The sequence below is a fragment of the Natator depressus genome, chromosome 1 (genome assembly GCF_965152275.1).
Source record: "Natator depressus isolate rNatDep1 chromosome 1, rNatDep2.hap1, whole genome shotgun sequence".
NCBI classification, from domain to species: domain Eukaryota; kingdom Metazoa; phylum Chordata; order Testudines; family Cheloniidae; genus Natator; species Natator depressus.
The window spans coordinates 253,541,596-253,564,284 of NC_134234.1; the positions used below are offsets into that span (position 1 = coordinate 253,541,596).

General features: G+C 48.4%; 1 protein-coding gene across 14 annotated transcripts in view; it reads right to left on the reverse strand.

The window, feature by feature from the left end:
• RBFOX2 (RNA binding fox-1 homolog 2) overlaps positions 1 to 22,689 on the reverse strand; it is a 250,747-nt gene that overhangs the window by 40,774 nt on the left and 187,284 nt on the right. For all 14 annotated transcript variants that reach the window (XM_074941424.1, XM_074941501.1, XM_074941443.1 and 11 more), the window contains one exon: positions 227 to 280. In XM_074941424.1, coding sequence (XP_074797525.1) covers positions 227 to 280 — 54 coding nt within the window. The remainder of the gene's footprint in view (positions 1 to 226; positions 281 to 22,689) is intronic.

Here is a 22,689-nt window from a genome sequence, read left to right on the forward strand (position 1 = left end):
TAGAGAGGAACGTTTGGGAGCATTTGGATGTGCTGCCCAGAATTGGCCATGCTCAGATTCTGGAGTTAGAAGAAGCAGGAGAGAGTCCCAGAAATAGCTTCTCCATTCCCACCCCCCATACCAGGTCCTCCTGATCTCCGCAGAGCATGTTATCTGGCCAATGAACTGCCTATTTCTCTGTGCAAGCAAAACAACAAGAGAAACTGGATATAGAAACAGGACTTACCTTGGAGCCACGTTCATTAAAGATTATCTCTACATCAAGGATTTTGCCGAACTGCTGCAGAGAGACAAGAGAAGAAAGATTTATTCCTTGCTAGCCACTTTCCCTCTCTCTATTTTTGTCCTCTTTACATATGAAAGAAGGGAGGTGGGAATCCTTCCATTTCTGACTCAGAAGTGAGAGCACTAAATCCCAGGGACAACCCTAGGGTTGCCCCAATTCTCTGGGGCCCTCAGACTCTTTCTCGGTCACAGGCCCATTGGTTTCTCTTGACTTTTTTCTTCTCTCAGACTGTATTTCCAGAACAGTTTTATGGTCTTGTCCTCACTCATATTTTCAACAATCTCCCTCCTCTCCCATTCTACTGTTTCCCCTCAGACTAGCAACACCTCCCAAATGTAGTCACATCTTGCCATCTGCCTCCTCCTGAAAGGGCTGCGACAAAGAGAAAGTGAATTGTAATCCTACTTCTCTGAAGAGGATAATCACACAGGACTCCTATACTTGGGAATCATCTCCCTGCATAAGACAGATAGGAACTTCCCTAAACTCTTAGCTATTTTCAGGTTTGGCAACCATAAAATGTTCAATAGTCATGAGTAAGACTGTAGGAAATAATGAGCTTGAAATTTTTTTAAAAGATTAAATCATGTTTTTAACTCCCCCGCCCACCCTCAAGGCATGTGTGAGAGACCATCAGTGTTGCTAACGCTCGCACATTTATCACGAGTAACACGATTTTGGCCCCTGCGGCAGGAACTCTCTCCAGAGGGCTCACCTGAGATCAGGGGGGTGCTGTACAAATTCACGTGCTAACTAGTACAAATGATAACGATAAGTGCAATGTGGGAGTTGGAACTGGGATGCACTAAATTATATTTACACACACTCTCTGATGACTTCCAGGGGAAAGGCACTGTAGCTCATTAGCAAAGCCCTAAGGCATGCAGTCCTCCAGAAATACTAATGTTACACTTCTAGAATGAGGCTTGCTTTCTGAAAAGTTTATTAAATCAATATCTGACCTCCCAGGAACATACAAAGGCTGGGTCTTCCACTGTGTGGATACAGGCAATATCTCTTATACAATGCTCTCAAACACACACGACAGTAAAAGTGCTCTCCCCATCTTGTCCTTTAAGGGACAGCTCAGATCAACCAAAATACAAACACCAAAAATGCAATAAAAACAAACAAACATCCATCCAAACTCACTTCTGAATATAATGTTTTGGCATATTAAGTAATTCTCACAATTACAGTCATTCCAGGGTCCTTACATTAACTATTGAAAAATTCTCCTGAATAACCATTACATTCCAAAAACGTCAAAAAAAGTTACTGTTGCAAAATCAGTCACTCAAAAGTTAGGAAATGCCAGAACTAAGTTGGCCTGCATAACTTTAATTCAGCCCCCTTGTGCATATACATTATGATTCAGTCTAATTATGTGATCTCTTACTGTTTTTTCCACAGGACCCTTGCCTCATTCAGCCTGGTAGTTAATGAGGCTGTTGTCTATATGACCCATCTCATTTGTTGCAGAGTTAGAAGGTATCTAGTGAATTTTCTTGGTACCCAATTTGAGAGACATGGGGACAGATTTGCAGAAGTGTTGAGAACTCACAACAGCAAGAGAAGGTGATTGGAGCTGTGCTTTGAACATATAAAGTGATGTAAAAATGCCAGGTACCCTTAAAAATCAGGCCTTAGGTGTCTCAACTTGTGCACACGAAATTAGTGGATATTTCTGACAATTTTAGACCTTTCTCTCTCTGTGCCAGTTTCCCACCTGTAAAATGGGGATGATAACACAACTTCACTCTACAAGGGTGTTGTGAAGATAAATTCATTAATGTTTGTGAAACACATAGATAGTGTGGTGAATTCACAATAGGAATGGGCATGAGGAAATTAATTTTGTATTCACTGCAAAGTTTGGGTGTGTGTTAAATAAGGCTTGGGCTATACACTGAAGGAGGAAGACAAAAATATTGAACAACTTCCCATTCATTGGGCAATGTCCACCATTTTGAGCACTGAATAAGGCAGGGGTGCTTTGGAAAAATGTGTAATTAATTAGGGTTGCCAACTTTCTAGTCTCACAAAACAGAACACCCTACCCCTACCCTTTCTCCGAGGCCCCGCCCCCACACACTACATTCCCCCTCCCTCAATGTCTCGCTCTCCCCCACCCTCACCCGCTTTCACTGGACTGGGGCAGGGGGTTGGGGTGCAGGAGGGGGTGAGGGCTCTAACTGAGGGTGCAGGCTCCAGGGTGGGGCCAGAACTGAGGGGTTCAGGGTGTGGGAGGGGGCTCTGGGTGGGGGCAGGGATTTGGGGTGCGGGAGGGGGTGCAGGCTCTGGGGTAGGACTGGAGATGAGAAGTTTGGGGTGCAGGAGGGGGCTCCAGGCTGGGGGGTGAGGCCAAGAGAGCTGGAGTGCAATAGAGCTGGAGTATGGGATGGGGCTGCGGGTTGAGGCAGAGGGTTGGGGTGTAGGAAGGGGTGAGGACTCTGGGGTGGGGCCATGGATGAGGGGTTCAGGGTGTGGGAGGGGGCTCTGGGCTGGGGTAGTGGGTTGGGGGGGTGAGGACTCTGGGCTGGGGTGCAGGAGGGGCCTCCGGGTTTAGGGGGTCTCAGGGGCTGGGGCGTGGGCTTACCTCCAGCAGCTCCCAGACAGCGGCACAGCGGGTGGGGGGGGGGGCGCGCTAAAGCAGGCTACCAGCCTGCCCTGTCACTGTGCTGTGCGACCCCCAGAAGCAGCCAGCAGGTCCAGCTCCTAGGCGGAGGGGCCAGGAGACTCCACGTGCAGCTCTCACCCGCAGGCACCGCGCCCCCCAGCTCCCATTGGCCAGGAACCAACAGTGCTCGGGGCAGAGGCAGCGCATGGAGCCCCATGCCCACCGCCTAAGAGCCGGCCCTACTGGCCAGTTCTGGGGCACAGCGTGGTGACAGCCAGGATAGATAGGGACTAGCCTGCCCTTGCGCTGCAGCACCTCTGACCGGATTTTTAACGGCCCTGTCAGTGGTGTTGACCGGAGCTGCCAGGGTCCCTTTTCAACCAGGTGTTCCAGTCGAACACCCTAGAATTAATCAGGAGAAAGATGAGATATATGCTTTGCCAGAGGGTTTCACAGCTATTTATTGATGGCATAGAAATGTAGTGACTCAGGTATCCAGGGTTCAAATTACAAGTTCTGGAGGGAAGCATACACTAAATAGCTATAAACACTTCTGCCCCCACCTTCACCCCTAGCTTCTGCACCCATCCATGTCCCCCGGTCCTACCCTCTTCCATGCCTCTAACTATACACCCTCACCCTATGGTTCCTTGCCCCCTTCACTCTCCCCAAACTCCTGCTCCTCAGCCCTCTGCATTCCAGTCAGGCTGTTTCTTCCTCCTCCACACTGCCTGGACGCTGGTGCAGGAGGGAGGACAAAGAACAGCACCACTGGCTCCTGGGAACTAGGAGGCGCCATTGAAAGAGCATTGCAGCTCAGCTGCTGCAATCCTGGGATGGATTGCAGAATAGATGGAATCTTCAGAAAAATTTATCTGCCAGCAGCTGACAAGTGCTTACTGAGCTTGCATAAACTGCAGTTTCCAGAGGCCTATAACTTGGCCCAGGTTGGGAGGATTTCATGAGGATGGCAAAAGACATCTCTGACACTTGCACAACACCCCCTGCCAAATTTCAAGTCCCTGCTCCAGATATACCACAAAATGGTTGTAAGAATTTTGTAACATGGGCAATACAACATATTTTTCCTGAATCTCATTTTTGGAAACAACTACACCATTTAGCTGAAACTTTCACAAAAAATTCAGGCAGTCACCCAGCCTACATGGTAAAAGTTTTGCAAAGTTATAAGCAACTGAAAATAGGGTCTTATACTGGAAGTGTTAGGTGAAGATGGTAGTGACACCTATTATTAAGGTTGCCCGTAATATACGTGTACATAAAACACACACAAAAGAACATTATTTAGGTTGCAGAGTCAAGCACTTGACAGGAAATGCCAGATTTATGGTTGCCCACTCAAACTTAATTCTGTCCCCCTGTGCATCCATCCTGTGCACTGAATGGGGTAGGTGTCCTGTAGGGAAAAGATATGTGATCATGTAATTAAAGACTGGCATAATGCATAACAGAAGGAAGCAGAATTAAGGTTGTGTGAGCAGCCACAAATCTGGGATTTCCTAATTTTTAAGTGCTTCATTTTGCAACCTAAATAACTTTCTCAAGATTTTTTTTTAAAATATACTAATGTTCTACATTTTTTAAACAGAAAAATAAAAGCAAACAACATTCTGTGCAACTGTAACCATGCCTCATCAGCAGGGTTCAACCTTGAACATTCAGCAGTACAGCGCAGACTGCTACGACTTGAGCTACAGGCCTAACTATATAAGTTGTCAGCAGCAGAAGGCTGTTCTCCTAGAGGGAGTATGGACTGCTAGGTCAAGCACTGGGTATCCAAGCCTGGCCCACTCCTCTCTTTCCCACTTGGAAATGGTGGGGAATGCCTACTCACTGTATCTCCAGAGGTGGGGGGGGATTGGCTGCTGAACTGGAGGGAACCTGGCCTGTCTTTTTCTCCTTCCCCTGTGGGAAGTTGGAGGAGCTCCAGCCCCATTTCGTACCTGGGGCCAGGAGCAGGGCTGGTGGAGGGAGAGGAGAAATGAGCCTAGCTAGTTCCTGCCTCATGTGGTGCCCCAGAGAAGGGTATGAGCCACTGGGGCCATGAGCTGGATCTGGGTAGCCCAGCTTGGCTCTTCTACCCCACTCTTCCCACTAGTGGGGTCCTCTTGCTGCTGTGGCAGTGCCATGAGCCCAGCCTTAGGATGTTCAGGTGTTTCATTATTTTTTCATGCTGTCAAAATTATCCTGAGGAATGAAAAGCAGAGGAGTGAAATGGTGAATTTTAACAGTTTATATCTCAGCAAAAGGTTGAATAGAACCTCACAGGATAAAGAAAAGACATTTCTGTAGCTGGAGAGTGTTCCTCCTGCCAAATATCAACAGCTTTCTGTAAACAATGGAAGAGTGAGTGAGTTTTTTTATAACGGAAAATATTAGGCAATTTAACTATAGGGGTTGTTACCAACTCCCCCATCGTGTTTTTTTTTACATTGTCAACATGTGACCTTCTCCTGGGTGCTCACTCACAGCCTCAGAATGGCCCTACACGGAGTCCCTTGCCTCACTTTCCCTCTTCAGGGGACTTCCTCAATAATTCAAACACTTCCATCCATTCCCATCCCTTATCAGGTTCTGCTTTATTACCTTAAACATTCATAATAAAGTTTTCAAGTCCATCCATTCTCCAAGGCCTTTCCAAGTTTCAGGTTTCTCTGCTGGAGCCTATTCTTTCCCAGCAGCCTCTCTTCCCCCTGAGAACTCTCTCTGCAGTTTCCTCCTGCTCTTATAGGGAAATCAAGTGATTCCGCCTCAGGTATGCTTCCTTAGTAATCAGGGTTGGCTGACCCCCAGGCCTCTAGCCCTTAAGGTGTAAGCCACCCTATGGTAGCACAATGATGCTTTGGTTAATAATAAGGCCTGTACCAAAGCACAGCCATATTAACAGCAGTCAGCTGGGACTACAACACCTATTCTTCATAGAATCATAGAATATCAGGGTTGGAAGGGACCTCAGGAGGTCATCTAGTCCAACCCCCTGCTCAAAGCAGGACCAATCCCCAACTAAATCATTCCAGCCAGAGCGCTGTCAAGCCAGGCCTTAAAAACCTCTAAGGAAGGAGATTCCACCACCTCCCTATGTAACCCATTCCAGTGCTTCACCACCCTCCTAGTGAAAAAGTTTTTCCTAATATCCAACCTAGACCTCCCACACTGCAACTTGAGACCATTACTCCTTGTTCTGTCATCTGCTACCACTGAGAACAGTCTAGATCCATCCTCTTTGGAACCCCCTTTCAGGTAGTTGAAAGCAGCTATCAAATCCCCCCTCACTCTTCTCTTCTGCAGACTAAATAATCCCAGTTCCCTCAGCCTCTCCTCATAAATCATGTTCTCCAGCCCCCTAACCATTTCTGTTGCCCTCCGCTGGACTCTTTCCAATTTTTCCACATCCTTCTTGTAATGTGGGGCCCAAAACTGGACACAGTACTCCAGATGAGGTCTCACCAATGCCGAATAGAGGTAACTGAGGAGTTGGCCCATTTTATTGTATTATCTCTTTCCCTATGATTTATAAGCACACCCATTCCAACATGAATGGGCACATCCATACAATAACCGAGGCTGTACGTTCACTAGGGCAGGGACTGTCTGCTTCTCCCTGTTTGTGCCGTGCCTGCCATAATGGGGCTCTGATACTGGTTGGACGATAGGCACTGCGGTAATAAAGCATGGTTAACATGAGTGGTGGAGGGAGAGCTGGTGGTGGTCCTTTTTGGCCTTGGAATCTATAAATTCCCCTGTTCATTCCCTCCCTTCCTGGGCCACAGGAAGAACAGGATTGCCTGCATTGCCCTCAACATGTTCAACACTTTCAGCTCTGTACTACAACAATGACTGTAATCAAATCTCATGTTTCAGGGCTTCAGCTGGTCACCTGCAAGGGTCAGGAAGGACATTTTTCCTGACGATGCACAACTAGCCTAACTAACCTAACTAGCTGGGGGTTATTTAGCTTTTCTCTGAAACATCAGAGATGGGCCAGAGCTGAAGATGGGATACCAGATGGGGTGAGCCAGTGCTCTGAGGTGGTACAGTGAATCCTCTTTCTTAGGCCTGGCCTACACTTGCAGTGGCATGTAGGATACAGATAGCTGCATGCGGCAGTGAAAGGCTCTGGCATGGGTGAGGCAGCAGGGAAATGGTCCAGCAATGGAGAGCTGCAGGAGCCTTTCCCCACTGCCAGAGTCTTTCACTGCCACATGGGTTCTTCTTTTGGCTTGCAGCTTATGCACCTGTGGGGAAGGGTGGGTGTGTCTTTGTGCCTCTCATTTTGTTTCCCACCCAGAAGGCATGAAGACAGGAGCTTTTTGTGAGAGTTCTTGTGGCAGAGGCCAAAACTGCATTATTTGTGATAAATTTGAGAGATTGCCTTTTGACACACTGGCAGTTTAGTATGGCCCCTCCCTTGTATTCTGTTCCAACTGGCACTGCCTTGGCTCACTCTCTAGAGCAGTCACTGTCCGTTTCAAAACGTGCAGGAAAAAAAAAAAAAAAAAAAGATAGCTCCCCTAAAAATGAAAACCATAAAAATCATAAATGTGAGCTCTCCAGAATCGGCCAGATGACAACAAAAGGGAGAAATAATGTAAGGCTCGACAACCTTCCACCACCACAGAACAGAACTCCCCCTCCCCTTGGAGAACACTGTGTAGGGCCTGCCCCGTCAGCACTCACAAAAGGAATCCATATAATTCACATCACCCCCTCTCTCTACTTAATCCAGCAAAAGGTGGAGTAGCCATTAGAGACCAAAGCCCCTACACTCTGACACACACAATCAAAACAACTGATAAACTGACTTTCTACCTGTGAAATAATAGGAGTTCACAGGCTTGAAGTGACTCAGTTGGAATCTCCCACACTCAGTCAAAATAGAATACCACATTTTAAAAACAGGATGACAGAACTGAAAGGGATTAAATACTTGCAGGGCTGCAACTCATTATCAACTGAAGAGACAGTAGGTTACCTTCAACTAGTCATGCTTGGACAAACCTCTTGCTCAACGGAACCTGGAAGTTTTCTAATAGGCTAGATCCAAATAAGGAAGCCACATAGACAGTAGGGTATGCAGACCACAACTGTCTTAGAAACCAGAGTGATAGGAAACTTCATATAAAAATACTGTTTCTTGGTAACCTCAGCAGTCTGAAACCTGCCAGCGAGGTAAGAAGCTCTTGGACTACAAGACAGTGAGTTACACGGACGATTGATTAGAACCAGGGTAAGCAGAATCTCAGTTTGATTGGACTGGCACCTGTGGATAGAATCCATATGTAACCGGATTTTAAAAGTTACAGGTTCACCTAGTTTCATATAGACCTTAGTGCAGACTTTCCCTGCAACTTAAATAAAAGCCTCAAAGATGTCTCAGCCAGACAAATGACACTCACCACTGCCTTCCCCTAGAATAAACCACACAAGACCCTATGCATTCCAATGTGCAGACACAATTTTTGTGCAGCACAAACAAATGTCCCCAAGCAAGAAAGGCAGCACAATAGTTGTTGACAGATGTACTGCTACCATTGGCTTAGGACAGATGCTTCTAGTCCTCGAGTTTCAGTTCTAGGGCATCCATTTGGACAAAGCCTGTTGCTCAAGCAGCACTGAACATACAGTTCCCAGTTAAAGGTCACTCTAGAAAGTATATTAGTGATGCAAGGTGTCAAGATAATGCCAGTGCCTCCTGTAACAGTAGCCACGAGAATCAGCAGATACTGACCGCCCCCTTCCCGCCACATGACAGGGAGGAGCATGACCTTTTGCAACCCTGACCCTTAGGGCCAGGAAATAAAGAGCAGTCCCTACCAGTACTACTGCACCACAGCTTTTATTATACCTCCTTGCACCTATATCCGAGACTGTGGGAACAGAGTCAGGTACAAGGAGCACGTCCAGGGCGGGGAAAAAATACCAGTGTCTTGACATCCTAAAGGTTAGGGGCCCCTCCATAAGGATGTCTAAAGGATGCAGAGCAAGAAGATGGAAGGCCCTTGGACAGCATCTGTACTTTTCTTTGTTTTCAGCTCCTGCATTCCTGACTGAATCAAGACCTATAATTTAGTTTTCTCTATCACATTGTTTCCCCACTGAACTGCACTCAGCAGGAGTAAGACTCCTATCTTCACCAGTTGTGAACGCAAAAACCTTCATCATACTAGGTGTGGATTTAGGGTCATTTAGTGGAAAATAAGAATGGTTACCTTACTGCAACTATGGTTAATCAAGATGTGATGCAGATGTGTATTCCAAGTAGGTGTATGCGCACGTTGGAGCCAGAGATTTTTGCCTAGCAGTACCTGTAGAGCGGCGGTGCACACGCCCCGAACCACCTCAGTCCTTTCTTATCTAATGTCCAGTGAAAGATTCTGATGCAGAGGGGATGGCATGTGGGTTGTGGAATACACATCTGCATCGCACCTTGAAGAATCAGTTATAGTAAGCAACCGTTTCTTCTTCTTCTTCAAGTAGATGCAGATGTGTATTCCAAGAAGGTGACTAGTGAGCAGTACACCCAACCGGAGGCTCAGCTTGGAGTCTACCTGAACAAAGATTGCAGGACCGCTCCTCTGACATTAGTACCCACTCTGGAGGAAGCAATGATCGCATAATGGTCTGTAAAAGTACGCATGAACGACCCCGTGGTCGCCCTACCGATGTCCAGTATGGACACGTCATGGAGGAACATCACGACGTTGCCTGCGCTGTTGTGGAATACACCCGTATCTGGTCAGGAGGTGAAGCTGACACTCTCTTGTATGCAGTTTTGATGCAAGATGTTTATCCATCAAGAGATGGTCTCCACAGTGACCACTTGTCCCTTCATGAGGTCCACATACGATATGAAACAGGCGAGGCAAAGCACGAAACTTCCGTCCTGTTCAGATAGAAAGCTAGAGAGCGTCTGACATCTAGCAGATGGAGGCATTGCTCTTCCAGGGAGGGATGTAGCTTAGGGGAAAATACAGGCAAATATACCACCTGGTTCAAATGAAACTGAGAGACCATCTTGGATACAAACTTTGGGTATGGCCGAAGCGTAACCTTGTCCCTGCAGAACTGTGTGTAAGGAGGCCCAGCAGTCAGGGTCTGCAACTCACACCCCCTCCTGGCAGAGTTAATGACTATCAAGAATGCAGTTTTCTGAGACAGGAGGGACAGTGGGCAGGAAGCGAGGGGCTCGAACGGAGCTGCTAGAAATGTGTTCAGGTCCCACAAGGGGACTGGCTCTCCATTTCCAGTACATGCTGGCACTTTACAATGAGATGCTCTAGAGGCTGAATCTGACAGGAAATCCTTCAATCCCTAGCTTTCATTAATGACAGTGGTTTGGAAAGGGTTAAATAGTTTTCCCCACCCATACTTCACTGAGGTTCATTTCCATGTCTGCTCCAGACTGCACGAAAACATTAGCTGATGCTTCATGCCTGGGGACAGAGCTGACCTCTGGGTTGCCATTCTATCCTTGAGGGACTTCTTCCCCAGCATCACATTCACTCCTTCCCCCCCATTCAATGCTGTCTACCCGATTTCACTCTTTGCACAGTATTTTTGGAAAACCACTCGAGGCAAGGGCTTTGAGTCTCTCAGAGATTACGTTGAGGTGATCAGACCTGACACACAAAAAGGGGAGGGAGGAGGAGGCGGCTTGCAACCACCCACAGCTGAAGACTCAAACAACCATGAGTCCCCTGAAGGAGACAGAAGGTTTGTTTCAATATGAGTCACCTAAGGAAAACCCTCCTGCTTCCTGTGATGGGTGGAAGTGAAGCCCCACATTACTGCTCCAGGCTGTGAATGTGTTAAGAGAAGCAGCACTGACAGGGAAAAAGGGAGCAGAGGAGAGTCATTGATTGTTTCTCTGGCAAAGCTGCAGAGTTCTCAGTGCTGAAAAATGGCATGTAATTGAATTTGTGCTCAAAAGATACAGTTCTGATAGACCACTCCTGAAAAGCTCATACCTTTCTCACTGGACATACAGATATGCTGAGCACACTGGCACTGAGATTTACCAGTCACAATTCTCCCTTAAATCAATGCCACTGAGCTGGCTATCTAGCTGTTGTTACTGCTGATCTAAGGCCTGGTCTACAGTATGCAGTTATTTCAGAATTATCCAAGTTAATTTGAAATAAAACTAATTCCGTCCACACGACCAAACCGTTTTTTTCGATTTAAAGGGCTCTTTAGTCTGATTTCTGTTTTCCACCTCGGCAAGTGGAATAGGGCTAAAATCAAGATCGCAGTTCTGGGTTACAGGTACTGTGGATGCAATTCGATGTTATTGGCCTCCGGGAGCTATCCCAGAATGCTACCTTGTGACCGCTCTGGACAACACTTTCAACTCCGATGCACTAGCCAGGTAGGCAGTAAAAGCCCTGGGAACTTTTGAATTTCATTTCCTGTTTGGTCACCATCAGCACAGTCCACCATCACAGGCAACCATGCAGAGTCCACCATCACAAGAGACCACACAGTCCCGGATTCGCAGACGAGCTCCAGCATCGTCCAAATGGGAGGTACTGGATCTCATCACATGTTGGGGAGACGAATCGGTTATGGCAGAACTATGTTCCAAAAAAAGAAACGCAAATACGTACGCTAAAGTCTCTGGAGCCATGACAGAAAGAAGCTACTCCAGGGACACAGAGCAGTGTTGTACAAAAATCAAGGAGCTCAGGCAAGCGTACCAAAAAGCCATGGAGGCTAATGAGCGCTCTGGGTCTCAGCCCCATACATGCCGCTTCTACCGTGAGCTGCATGCAATTACGGGGGGATGACATCACCACTACCCCACCACTGTCCGTGGAAGCCTGCAAGGGGGCAGTTGCATGGAGCGAGGAGGATGAGTTACTGGAGGACGAAGAGGAGGAGGACAGTGCACAGGCAGCAAGTGGGGAATCCGTTTCCCCGCTTAGCCAGGAACTAGTCTTAACGCTGGAGCCAATAGCCTCCCCTCACTCCCAAGGTGGGCTCCCGGACCATGTCTCTGGAGAAGGCACTTCTGGTGAGTGGAGCCTGATCGGAGCCACACTGTCGGGGGTGGGGGGACACACAGCCGCGCTGGGCTGTTCGCGTTTAGTTTAAAGGGCTCATCCCTGCTCAGAGCCTCATCGGAGCCTCGTGGTGGGTGGGAGGAGGTGCTGTGTGAAGCCATCATCCCAGAAAGCCTGCAGGCCCTCCTTTTATATGGCAAACCCACCAGGCATTGCTTGCTATGGGAAATGGGGCCTGGCAGTTTGAAAGCATTGAAATGAATGCGGAAGAAGCAGAACCCCGCGCGTCCCTAGGGCTTACCATGGCTGCCTGCAAGCTGAATTCTGTTGCCTGGCCGCGTGTGATGGCTTACTCACACCAAAGTGGCAGGCACTTCAGTATAAGAGGCAAAATGTGACCTTGTACAGAAAGAACATGTGCTGTGTACTATGAATTGCCTGTTTCACTAAGAAAGAGTGTCCCCTTTGTTCTCTAAAATGTATCTTTTAAAATACTACCCTCCCTTTTTCTCCTCCCACAGGTGCAAATGTTTCAACGCGGCCCCTATCTACTCCGTCCCAGAGGCTGGTCCAGATTAGAAGGCGGAAAAAACGAAGTTGGGACGACATGTTTGCTGAGCTCATGCAGTCCTCCTGCACTGACAGGGCCCAGCTGAATGCATGGAGGCAAACAATTGCGGAGTCCCATAAAGCGTTAAATGAACACGAAGAGAGAAGGGACGCACGCGATGAGAGCAGGTAGGATGCTATGGTCAAGCTCATGGGGGAGCAAACTGACATGCTTCGCTGTATGGTGGATCTAATGCAGGAAAGGCAGCAAGACCACAGACTGCCGCTGCAGCCCCTGTATAACCGCCCTCCCTCCTCCCCAAGTTCCATAGCCTCCTCACCCAGACGCCCAAGAACATGGGGCCGGGGGAGGGAGAGGCTACAGGGACCCACACACTCAATCCCAGATGATTGCACAAGCAGCAGAAAGCTGGCATATCTGAAACTTTGATTTGGTTTCTGGACTTGTCCTTCCCTCCTCCTCCACCCCCCTAACCCAGTACCCTCCACGCCCCGGTCTACCTTCTGATTTCTCTCAATGTGTTTCAGAGTAACAGCCGTGTTAGTCTGTATTCGCAAAAAGAAAAGGAGTACTTGTGGCACCTTAGAGACTAACCAATTTATTTGAGCATAAGCTTTCGTGAGCTACAGCTACTTCATCGGATGCATACTGTGGAAAGTATGTGTTGTGTTGTGTTGTGCAACAAATAATAAAGAACGGTTTTTAAACAATTGTGACTTTATTTCCTTTCATATATATAGGGGATGGGTAACTTCAAGAGAGAAAAACACAACTGTCACACTGTACCCTGGCCAGTCATTAAACTGGCTTTCAAAGCTTCTCTCATGTGCAGCGCACTCTGCTGCACCCTTCTAATCGCCCTGTTGTCTGGCTGTGCGAAATTGGCCGTCAGGCGAGTTGCCTCAACCTCCCACCCTGCCATAAACGTCTCCCCCTTACTCTCACAGATATTGTGGAGCACACAACAAGCAGCAATTACAACTGGAATATTGGTTGTGCTGAGATCTAACCGAGTCAGTAAACTGCACCAGCGTGCTTTCAAATGTCCAAAAGCACATTCTACCATCATTCTGCACTTGCTCAGCCTATAGTTGAACTGCTCCTTACTACTGTCCAGAGTGCCTGTGTACAGCTTCATGAGCCATGGCATTAAGGGGTAGGCTGGGTCCCCGAGGATAACTATAGGCATTTCAACATCCCCAACAGTAATTTTCTGGTCTGGGAAGTAAGTCCCTTCCTGCAGCTGTTCAAACAGACCAGAGTTCCTGAAGACGCGAGCGTCACGCACCTTTCCCGACCATCCCACGTTGATGTTGGTGAAACATCCCTTGTGATCCACCAGTGCTTGCAGCACCATGGAAAAGTGCCCCTTGCGGTTTACATATTGGTCACCCCAGTGTTCTGGGGGCCAAGATAGGGATATGCGTTCCATCTATTGCCCCACCGCAGTTAGGGAACCCCAACGCATTAAAGCCATCCACAATGGTCTGCACATTTCCCAAAGTCATTACCCTTGATAGCAGCTGGTCAACGATTGCATTGGCTACTTGCAGCACAGCAGCCCCCACAGTAGATTTGCCCACTCCAAACTGATTCCCGAGTGACCGGTAGCTGTTGGGTGTTGCAAGCTTCCACAGGGCTATGGCCACTCATTTCTCAGCTGTGAGGGCTGCTCTCATTTTGGTGTCTTTGCTCTTCAGGGCAGGGGGACAGCAAGTCACAAAGTTCCATGGAAGCGGCCCTATGCATACGAAAGTTTCGCAGCCACTGGGAATCATCCCATACCTGCAACACTATGCAGTCCCACCAGTCTGTGCTTGTTTCCTGGGCCCAGAATCGGTGTTCCACAGCATGAACCTGGCCCATCGCCACCATGATCTCCCAATCGCCACATGCCATGCTTCTAGGAACGTCTGTGTCCATGTCCTCATCAGTATAGTAATCGTGCTGTCGTCGCTTCCTCACCCGGTTTTGCAGGTACTGCACATACTGCTGGATAATGTGCGAGGTATTTACAATGGTCAAAATTGCAGTGGAGATCTGAGTGGACTCCATGCTTGCCGCGCTATGGTGCCTGCACGGGTAATCCTGGAAAAAGGACGCAAAACATAGGAGAGCAGAGTGGCAGCACAAGAGATGCTGTTCGGTTCATGATAGCTGAAAAAAGGCGGGAAATGGTGGTCTTCTGTAGCTTTCACAGAGGCGGGAGCCCAGGACAGACAACATGGAGAAGCTCGGTAGTGCAGCAAGAGTGGGAGAGCAGAGTTGGCAGCGGAAGCTGTGCTGCTCGGTTCACGATGGCCGACCAGAGTTGGCAGCGGAATCGGAAGAGATGAGGAAGAGAAAGAGTATATACTTATCGAGATTACATAGAAAGACGAGAGGAAATGCAAGGTGGATTCATAGTACCAGGAGAGAAACGGTGCACCATACTGCACCGTCTGCTGAAAGCAGTATGCCATCTGCACGCCAAAAAGGCATGGAACGATTGTCTGCCGTAGCTTTCATGGAGGGAGGAGCGACTGACGACACACACCCAGAAACACCTGCGAGAATGTTTTTGCCCCATCATGCACTGGGAGCTAAACCCAGAATTCCAGTGGGCGGCGGGGACTGTGGGAACTGTGGGATAGCTACCCACAGTGCACCACTCCGACATTCGATGCTAGCCTCGGTACTGTGGATGCACTCTGCTGAATTCACGCACTTTAGTGGAAAGACACAAGACCGAATGTATAAAATCGCTTCCGAAAATTCAAATAGAATAATTTCAAAATAATTTTGTACTGTAGACGTACCCTAACTCAAGTAACTTTAAAGCACAAAAATCACTTGGTGGAGAATGAAAATTAACAAGTAAAACATTTGTTTTTCCTCTGTGTAACATAACATGGCATTAGCTGGGCCTCAGTGAAGGATAGGAAATCCTTATTGCAAGTACCCAGCAGTTACAATGTGCTTTCTGGAAGAAACTTCATAAGATAGAAGTGTAGTTATTCAATGTGCCTCAGTTTCCCCATTAGTAAAATGCAGATGATGTTAGGTGCTCAGACACAACTGTGATGAGCCTGAAGAGGTGATTCAGAGGATAGAGGCTCCTGAACTCCCAGGGTTGTGTGTGTCACACTAGAACAGGAGTCAGCAACTGATGGCACGCGAGCCAATTTTTAATGGCACACTGCTGTCTGCCGGACCCCGGCAGACAGCAGCGTGCCACTTAAATTCCTGCCCAGCCCGGCCCGCTCTTTTCCGTCCCCCGCCCACTGCTCTCTCCTTGCAGGACAGGCAAGCTCCCCCCTCCCCCAGCCTCTTCCCCCAGAGTGCTGGGTTCCTGCCCCTCCTTCTCTCCCTCCCTGCGGCCAATCAGCTGATGGCCTTGTTACAGAGGGGGAGAGGGAAAAGTGGAGCCGCAGCGCGCTCTGTTCTCCAGGGACCTTGGGGAAGAGGGGTGGAATCAGGGCATATCCCCTCCAGGCCCCTGCCTTGAGCCGCTCAGGACAGGGGGCTGGGAGCACCCCCATGACCCCAGCCCACACCCCCAGCCCTCTGCCCTGACTCCTGCATCCCCTCACACACACCCCAGCCCCCTGAACCCCCCACAACCCCCAGCCCTCTGCCCTGACCCCTGCACCCACCCCCCTCAAACACCCTCAGCCCTCAACCCTCCTCACACACACCCAGCCCTCTGCCCTCACTCCCGCACCCGCCACACACCCCAACCCCTTACCCTGACCCCTGCACCCCCCCACACAACCCCAGCCCTGACTCCGGAACCCCCCACACATACCCAGCCCCCTGCCCTGACTCCTGCACCCTGCTCACACACCCCAAGCCCCCTGCCCTGACTCCTGCACCCTGCTCACACACCCCAAGCCCCCTGCCCTGACTCCTGCACCCTGCTCACACATCCCAAGCCCCCTGCCCTGAGCACCAAATGGGAGCTCCTGCACACACACACACCTCACATTCCCACCTGCACCCCTCACACCAAATGGGAGCTGCCCAGGTAAGCGCTCCACACCCAAACCTCCTGCCCCAACCCTGAGCCCCCTCCCTCATTCTAGCTCCTAGCCAGACTCTGCACCCCAACCTGCTCCTTCACCCCCAGCCCTGGTCTCCATGCACTCCCAGCATCATCTCAGTGCAGAGAGAGGAAGAGAATGGCTAGAACCAGGGAGAAGGTAGGTACCTACTCTATGTGGACAGGGCCGGGACCCCACACCAGCAGCGGGCTAAGAGGGACCGGCAGCCGGGACTCTGGCTGGCAGGAGCCGGCGGACAGAACCCCAGCCCAGCAGCAGACTGAGTGGCAGCGGGCTGAGCCACTCAGCCCACTGTTGGTCTGGGGTCCCGGCCGCCAGCCCCATTCAGCCCACTGCCAGTCTGGGGTTCTGGCTGCCAGCCCCTTGCCAGCCGGGGTCCTGGCTGCTGACCTAGTTGAACGGAACCCCAGGCCGGCAACTGGCTGAGCAGGCCGGCGGTGTAAGATCAGCATTTTAATTTAATTTTAAATGAAGCTTCTTAAACATTTTGAAAACCCTGTTTACATACGACAATAGTTTACTTATATAATAAATAGAGTGAGACCTTCTAAAAAACGTTAAAATGTATTATTGGCATGTGAAACCTTAAATTAAAGTGACTAAATGAAGACTCGGCACACCACTTCTAAAAGGTTGCTGACCCCTGCACTAGAAATAAACCCAGGTTATCTGCACAGCAGTGGATTGTGCTGCCATCTACTACATTAACTGCCTGGAACTCAAAACCAGGTCTCTCACAGTGCCTACTCCCACCCCAGTGCAAGAAACCAGGACTAACCCTTATCTTTCACAGTACACAGCACTCCCAGCTCCTACTGGTCAGCAGAGTTGAAGACCAGTGCTGGTTGTTTTAACATTTTGGCACATTTCATTCACTTCACCCTGGCCAATATGTGAACTGAGAGCCCACTTCTGCTCTCATTTAAACCATTGTTAATTAAAAATCCATGAATTTTGGAGATTAACAGTATTGTAATTGCTAATGACACACAAACCAGAATCATAGAAATGTAGGGCTGGAAGGGACCTTGAGAAGTGGCAGGACTAAGTAAACTTAGACCATCCCTGACAAGTATTTGTCCAGCCTGTTTTTAAAAATCTAGTGATGGTGATTCCACAACCTCCCCTGTAAGCTTGTTCCAGAACTTAATTGTCCTTCTAGTTAGAAAGCTTTTCCTAATATCTAACCTAAATCTCCTTGCTGAAGATTAAGCCCGTTACTTCTTGTCCTACCTTCCATGGACATGGGGAACAATTGATCACAGTCCTTTTTCTAGCAGCCTTTAACATATTTGAAGACTGTTATCAGGCCCCTCCCCTCTGTCTTCTTTTCTCAAGACTAAACATGCCCGGTTTTTTTTACCCTTTCCTCACAGATCAGGTTTCCTAAACCTTTCATCATTTTTGTCACTCTTCTCTGCACTCTCTCCAATTTGTCCTCATTTTCCTAAAGTGTGGCACCCAGAATTCGACCCAGTACTCCAGCTGAGGCCTCCCCAGTGCAGAACGGAGCAAGACAAGTACCTCCCATGTCTCATACAAAACACTCCTGTTAATACACCCCAGAATATTAGCAGCCTTTTTGGCAGGTGCATCACATTGATGACTAATTCAATTTGTGATCTACTGTAACCCCCACATTCTTTTCTGCAGTACCATCACCTAGCCACTTAGTCTCCATTTTGTAGTTGTGCATTTGATTGTTCCTTCCTAAATGAAGTAATTTGCACTTGTCTTTATTGAATTTCATCTTGTTGAATTCTGACCAATTCTTCAAATTGCCAGGGTCCTTTTGAATTCTAATCCTCTCCTCCAAAGGGCTTGAAACCCCTCCCAGCTTGGGGTCATCTGCAAATTTTATAAGCAAACGCTCCACTCCATTATCAAAGCCATTAATGTAAACACTGATGAGTGCCTAACCCTGGAATGACCCCTGTGGGATCCCATTAGATATGTCCTCCCAGTTTCACAGCGAACCACTGATTATTACTAAGTATGGTCTTTCAACCAATTGTCCACTCACCTTATAGTAATTTCATCTAGACCACATTTCCTTAGTTTGCCTATGAGAATGCCATGCAGGACTATGTCAAAAGCCGTACTAAAATCAAGATATAGCACATCTACTGATTCCCCCCCATCCACTACACCAGTAACCCTGCCAAAGAAGGAAATTAGGTTGGTTTGACATGATTTGTTCTACACAAATCCATGCTGGCTATTCCTCATACAAAGCAGCTACTCACTCTGTACTGTAACTGTTGTTCTTTGTGATTTGATGCAGACATGCATTCCATGTAGGTGTGTGCACTGAAGCCAAAGAACTCTGCCTAGCAGTACTCTTAGGGGTGGCGCTCACACCCTGTGGCCCTAGCCCCTCTCCTGGCTAAATAAGGGCGGTGCTTCCCCAACCCCCTTCAGTTCTTTCACACCAAATAACAAGAGTACAGACTCTGATGCAGAGGGTGGGTTGTAGAGTACAGGTCTGTATCACATCTCAACAAACTGCTGTGCAGATAAGTAACCGTTTTTAATTCTTCGAGTAGATGCAGCCATGTATTCCAGGCAGGTGACTCACCAGCAGTACTCGTGGGAGACAGAGTTCAGAGTCTATTTAACAAGGACTCCAGGAATGCCTTCCCAAAACTTGCATCTGATCTAGATGCAGATGCAATGGCATAATGGCTTGTAAGAGTACGTACAGAGAACCAAGTGGCAGCCCTGCCAATGTCCAATATAGGAACGTCACTTAGAAATGCTATCAACATTGCTTGGCCCTTGTGAAATGAGCTTGCACCTTTTCAGGAGGCATAGTCTGAGCTATTTCGTATACTGGCATGACACAGGAAGAACCACCAGGAGATTGTCTGTCAAGAGTCTGCTTGTCCCTTCATTCAGACCGCATCTGAAACAAACAGATGAGGTGAAAAATGGAAAAGTTTAATCCTATCCAAGTAAAAAACAAAACGTCACCTGATTTCCAATGTGTGACGACGCTGCTCCTCTGGGGTGAATGCAGCTTAGGGAAGAATACTAGCAGATCTGTAACTTAGTTCAAATGAGACTGAGAAACCACATTAGGAAAAAGCTTAGGGTACAATCACAGGTCACTTTATCTTCGGAAAATTGTGTGTAAGCAGGCTCTGCCATCAAAGCTTGCAACTCTCTCCTTGCAGATGTTATTGCTTCAAGAAAAGTGATTTTTTTGACACAGAAAGGAGAAAGAAGTTGCCAGAGGCTCAAATGGAAGTCCCAAAAGAGCCACTAAGAGAGCATTAAGATCCCACAAAGGAATCAGTTCTTTACCTGGTGGGTGGAGATGAGTGACACTTTTTCAAGAACCTCAACACCATGGAGTTTGAAAACAACAACTTCCGAAGGATGGATGGATGGATGGATGGAATGCTGAAATTGCTGCCAGAGACACTTTCAAAGAACTAAGTCCAAGACCAGAAGACTGAAGGTGTAACAGGTCCTGGATACAAGCCATCATTGACTGAACTCCTCAGGTTAACAACCACACTGAAATCCACTTCCACTTGGCCAAATAGGCCACTTTGGTGGAGGGCTTTCTACTACTGAGCAAAACTTGTTGGACCATCTGCGAACATCCTTCCTCCTCCTCATCTAGTTGCAGCATCCATGCTGTGAGATGAGCTAAGTGCTGGATGCAAATCCTGTCCATGATGCTGAGTCAGGATATCAAGATGAAATGGAAAGGATATGGGAAGCCGTAACAATAATGTGAGGAGGTTGGAGAAACAACACTGTCTTGGCCATGCTGGAGCAATAAAAATAAGCTTGGCAGTGTCCAATTTCAGCTTGAGAATGGCCTGCGAGATGACTGGAATTGAAAGGAAACCACACAGGGATGACAATTCCCAGCTCAGGCAGAAAGGTCAAGGAGCCTGGACAGAAACCCCCCCGGGAGCAAAACAGCTGGCATTTCTTGTTGTCTTTCATAGCGAACAGGGCGACAGTTGGGATGCCCCAAAATGCAAAGATTGACCATAGAACTCTGGGCTTTAGGGACCATTTGCTGTTGAGATGATCCGTCAGATGATTCTGGATCCCACGAAAGTGATCGGCCACAGGGGTAAAGTTGTCCCTGATGCAAAACTGTCGGAGCCTGATCGCCTCTTGACACATCATGTTGGAGTGTGCTCCCCCATGTTTGTTCACAAACAGTAATACATTGTGGTGGTATTGTTGGTAAGGATGTGCACTGCTGAGTCCCAGATGTGATCTTGAAGTACCTGACAGCCATTGTAGGTGGCATGAAGCTCCAGGACATTGATATGCAGAGAAGCTTCCTCCTCCGACCACAGTCCTTGAACTTTCAGTGACCCCAGATTGCTCCCCAATCTATTAAGGAGGCAACAATGACAAGAGGCCTGGTTGGTGAGGACAGAGAGAAAGGAACACCCTGGCAGACTTTGTCCTGAACCATACACCAGTGGTTCTCAACCAGGGGACTGGGGCAGTTTCAGGAGGTCACCCAAGCAGGGTCAGTGTTAGACTCGCTGGGACCCAGGGCAGAAAGCCAAAGCCCCACCGCATGGGGCTGAAGTCCATGCCCTGAGCCCCACCACCTGGGGATGACGCCAAAGAAATTGAGCAACTTAGCTTTGTGGGGGCCCCTGTGGCATAAGGCCCCAGGCAGTTGCCCTGCTTGCTACCCCCTAATGCCGGCCCGGGTTTTTATATGGAGAAAACCAGTTATTGTGGCACAGGTGGGCCGTGGAGTTTTTACAGCACGTTGTGGAGGGCTCAGAAAGAAAAAGGTTGAGAACCCCTGCCATACACCACCATAAAGAGTCCAGGATTGGCAGAGGAAGTTGAACCAGTCTGTCCAAGAGATGACCGTTTGGATGATACACCAACTTCAGCCACATCTAAAAAGGATGAAGGCACAACCTGGCATATTGGACTACCTATGTGCATGCAGCATATGGCCTAGAAACCTCAGGCATACTCAAGCTGTGGTTGAGGGTTGAGACTGCAATTCCAGACAAAGATGGTGAATCATGTGGAACCAGTCAGTTGGTAGAAACAGTCTCAAACTCAGAGTCTAGCGGGACCCCAAAGAACTCAATTCTTTTAAAGTCTGAACCAGTGTTGACTTCCCACTGTTTAGGATGAGACCTAGATGACCAAGTAAGCATAGCGTGAACTGAAGGTGACAGGATTTCGTCTCTGGACTTGCCCTTCAGTATCAAATCGTACAGATACAAGAAGCTATAAGCTCCCCTCTTCCTGAGGTACACTGTCACCACAATCGTGCACTTGGTAAAAACCCAGGAAGCAGAAGACAGATGAAAGGAAGCATGGTGTACTGATAGTGCTAGTCTACCATGACAAACCTGAGAAACCTCCTGTGGCTCAGAAGAATTGCTACATGGAAATAAATATCCTGAAGGTCCAGGGCAGCAAGCCAGTCATTGTGATTTAACACAGGGAGAATGATTGCAAGGGTGACCATACAGAATCTCACAAATCTTACATTCTATCAGACAACAACAAAGAGGAGGACAACCCCAATCTGGATCTCGAGGAGTTCCGAAGATTCTGCAGTGAGAACAGAGAGCCAGCCCCAATGGGGCGAACAAACAATTGGACTCATCCGAAGCCCAACACGGGGGCCAGCATTGCTGCTGAAGAGGAATGGGGAATCGACGGTATTGAGCAAGACACACTCCCACTCAGTACTGGGAGAGGCACCAGCACCGAGGCCCAGGGAGGTACCAAACTCAACAATGGGACTTCCTAAAAGTGCAATGACGGTGTCAAAGGACACACCAGCAGTGAGGGAGCCTTTGACACTGGGCCCGGCATCAGCCTCAACTCCACAGTTTGGGACATGGGCAATGCATGCTGCCGTGCTAACGAACCCAGCAGCTTTGCAACATTGCCAGAATGTGCCAAAGACATAATGGAGGACAAAGTGGTAGAAGCTATGGCATTTGAAAACTCCTGAAGTAGTGAAGAGTTAGGGACTGAGCGGCAAAGCAGGTCTGATGTCTGCTGATATGCCACTGGTGTGGAGACAGTTAACACTGGTGCCAACATCATCAGTACCAGATTCAAAAGACACCCCGTGGCTGGAACCAGGGAGTTAACAGTATCGGCTCTCGCTGATCTCGGTG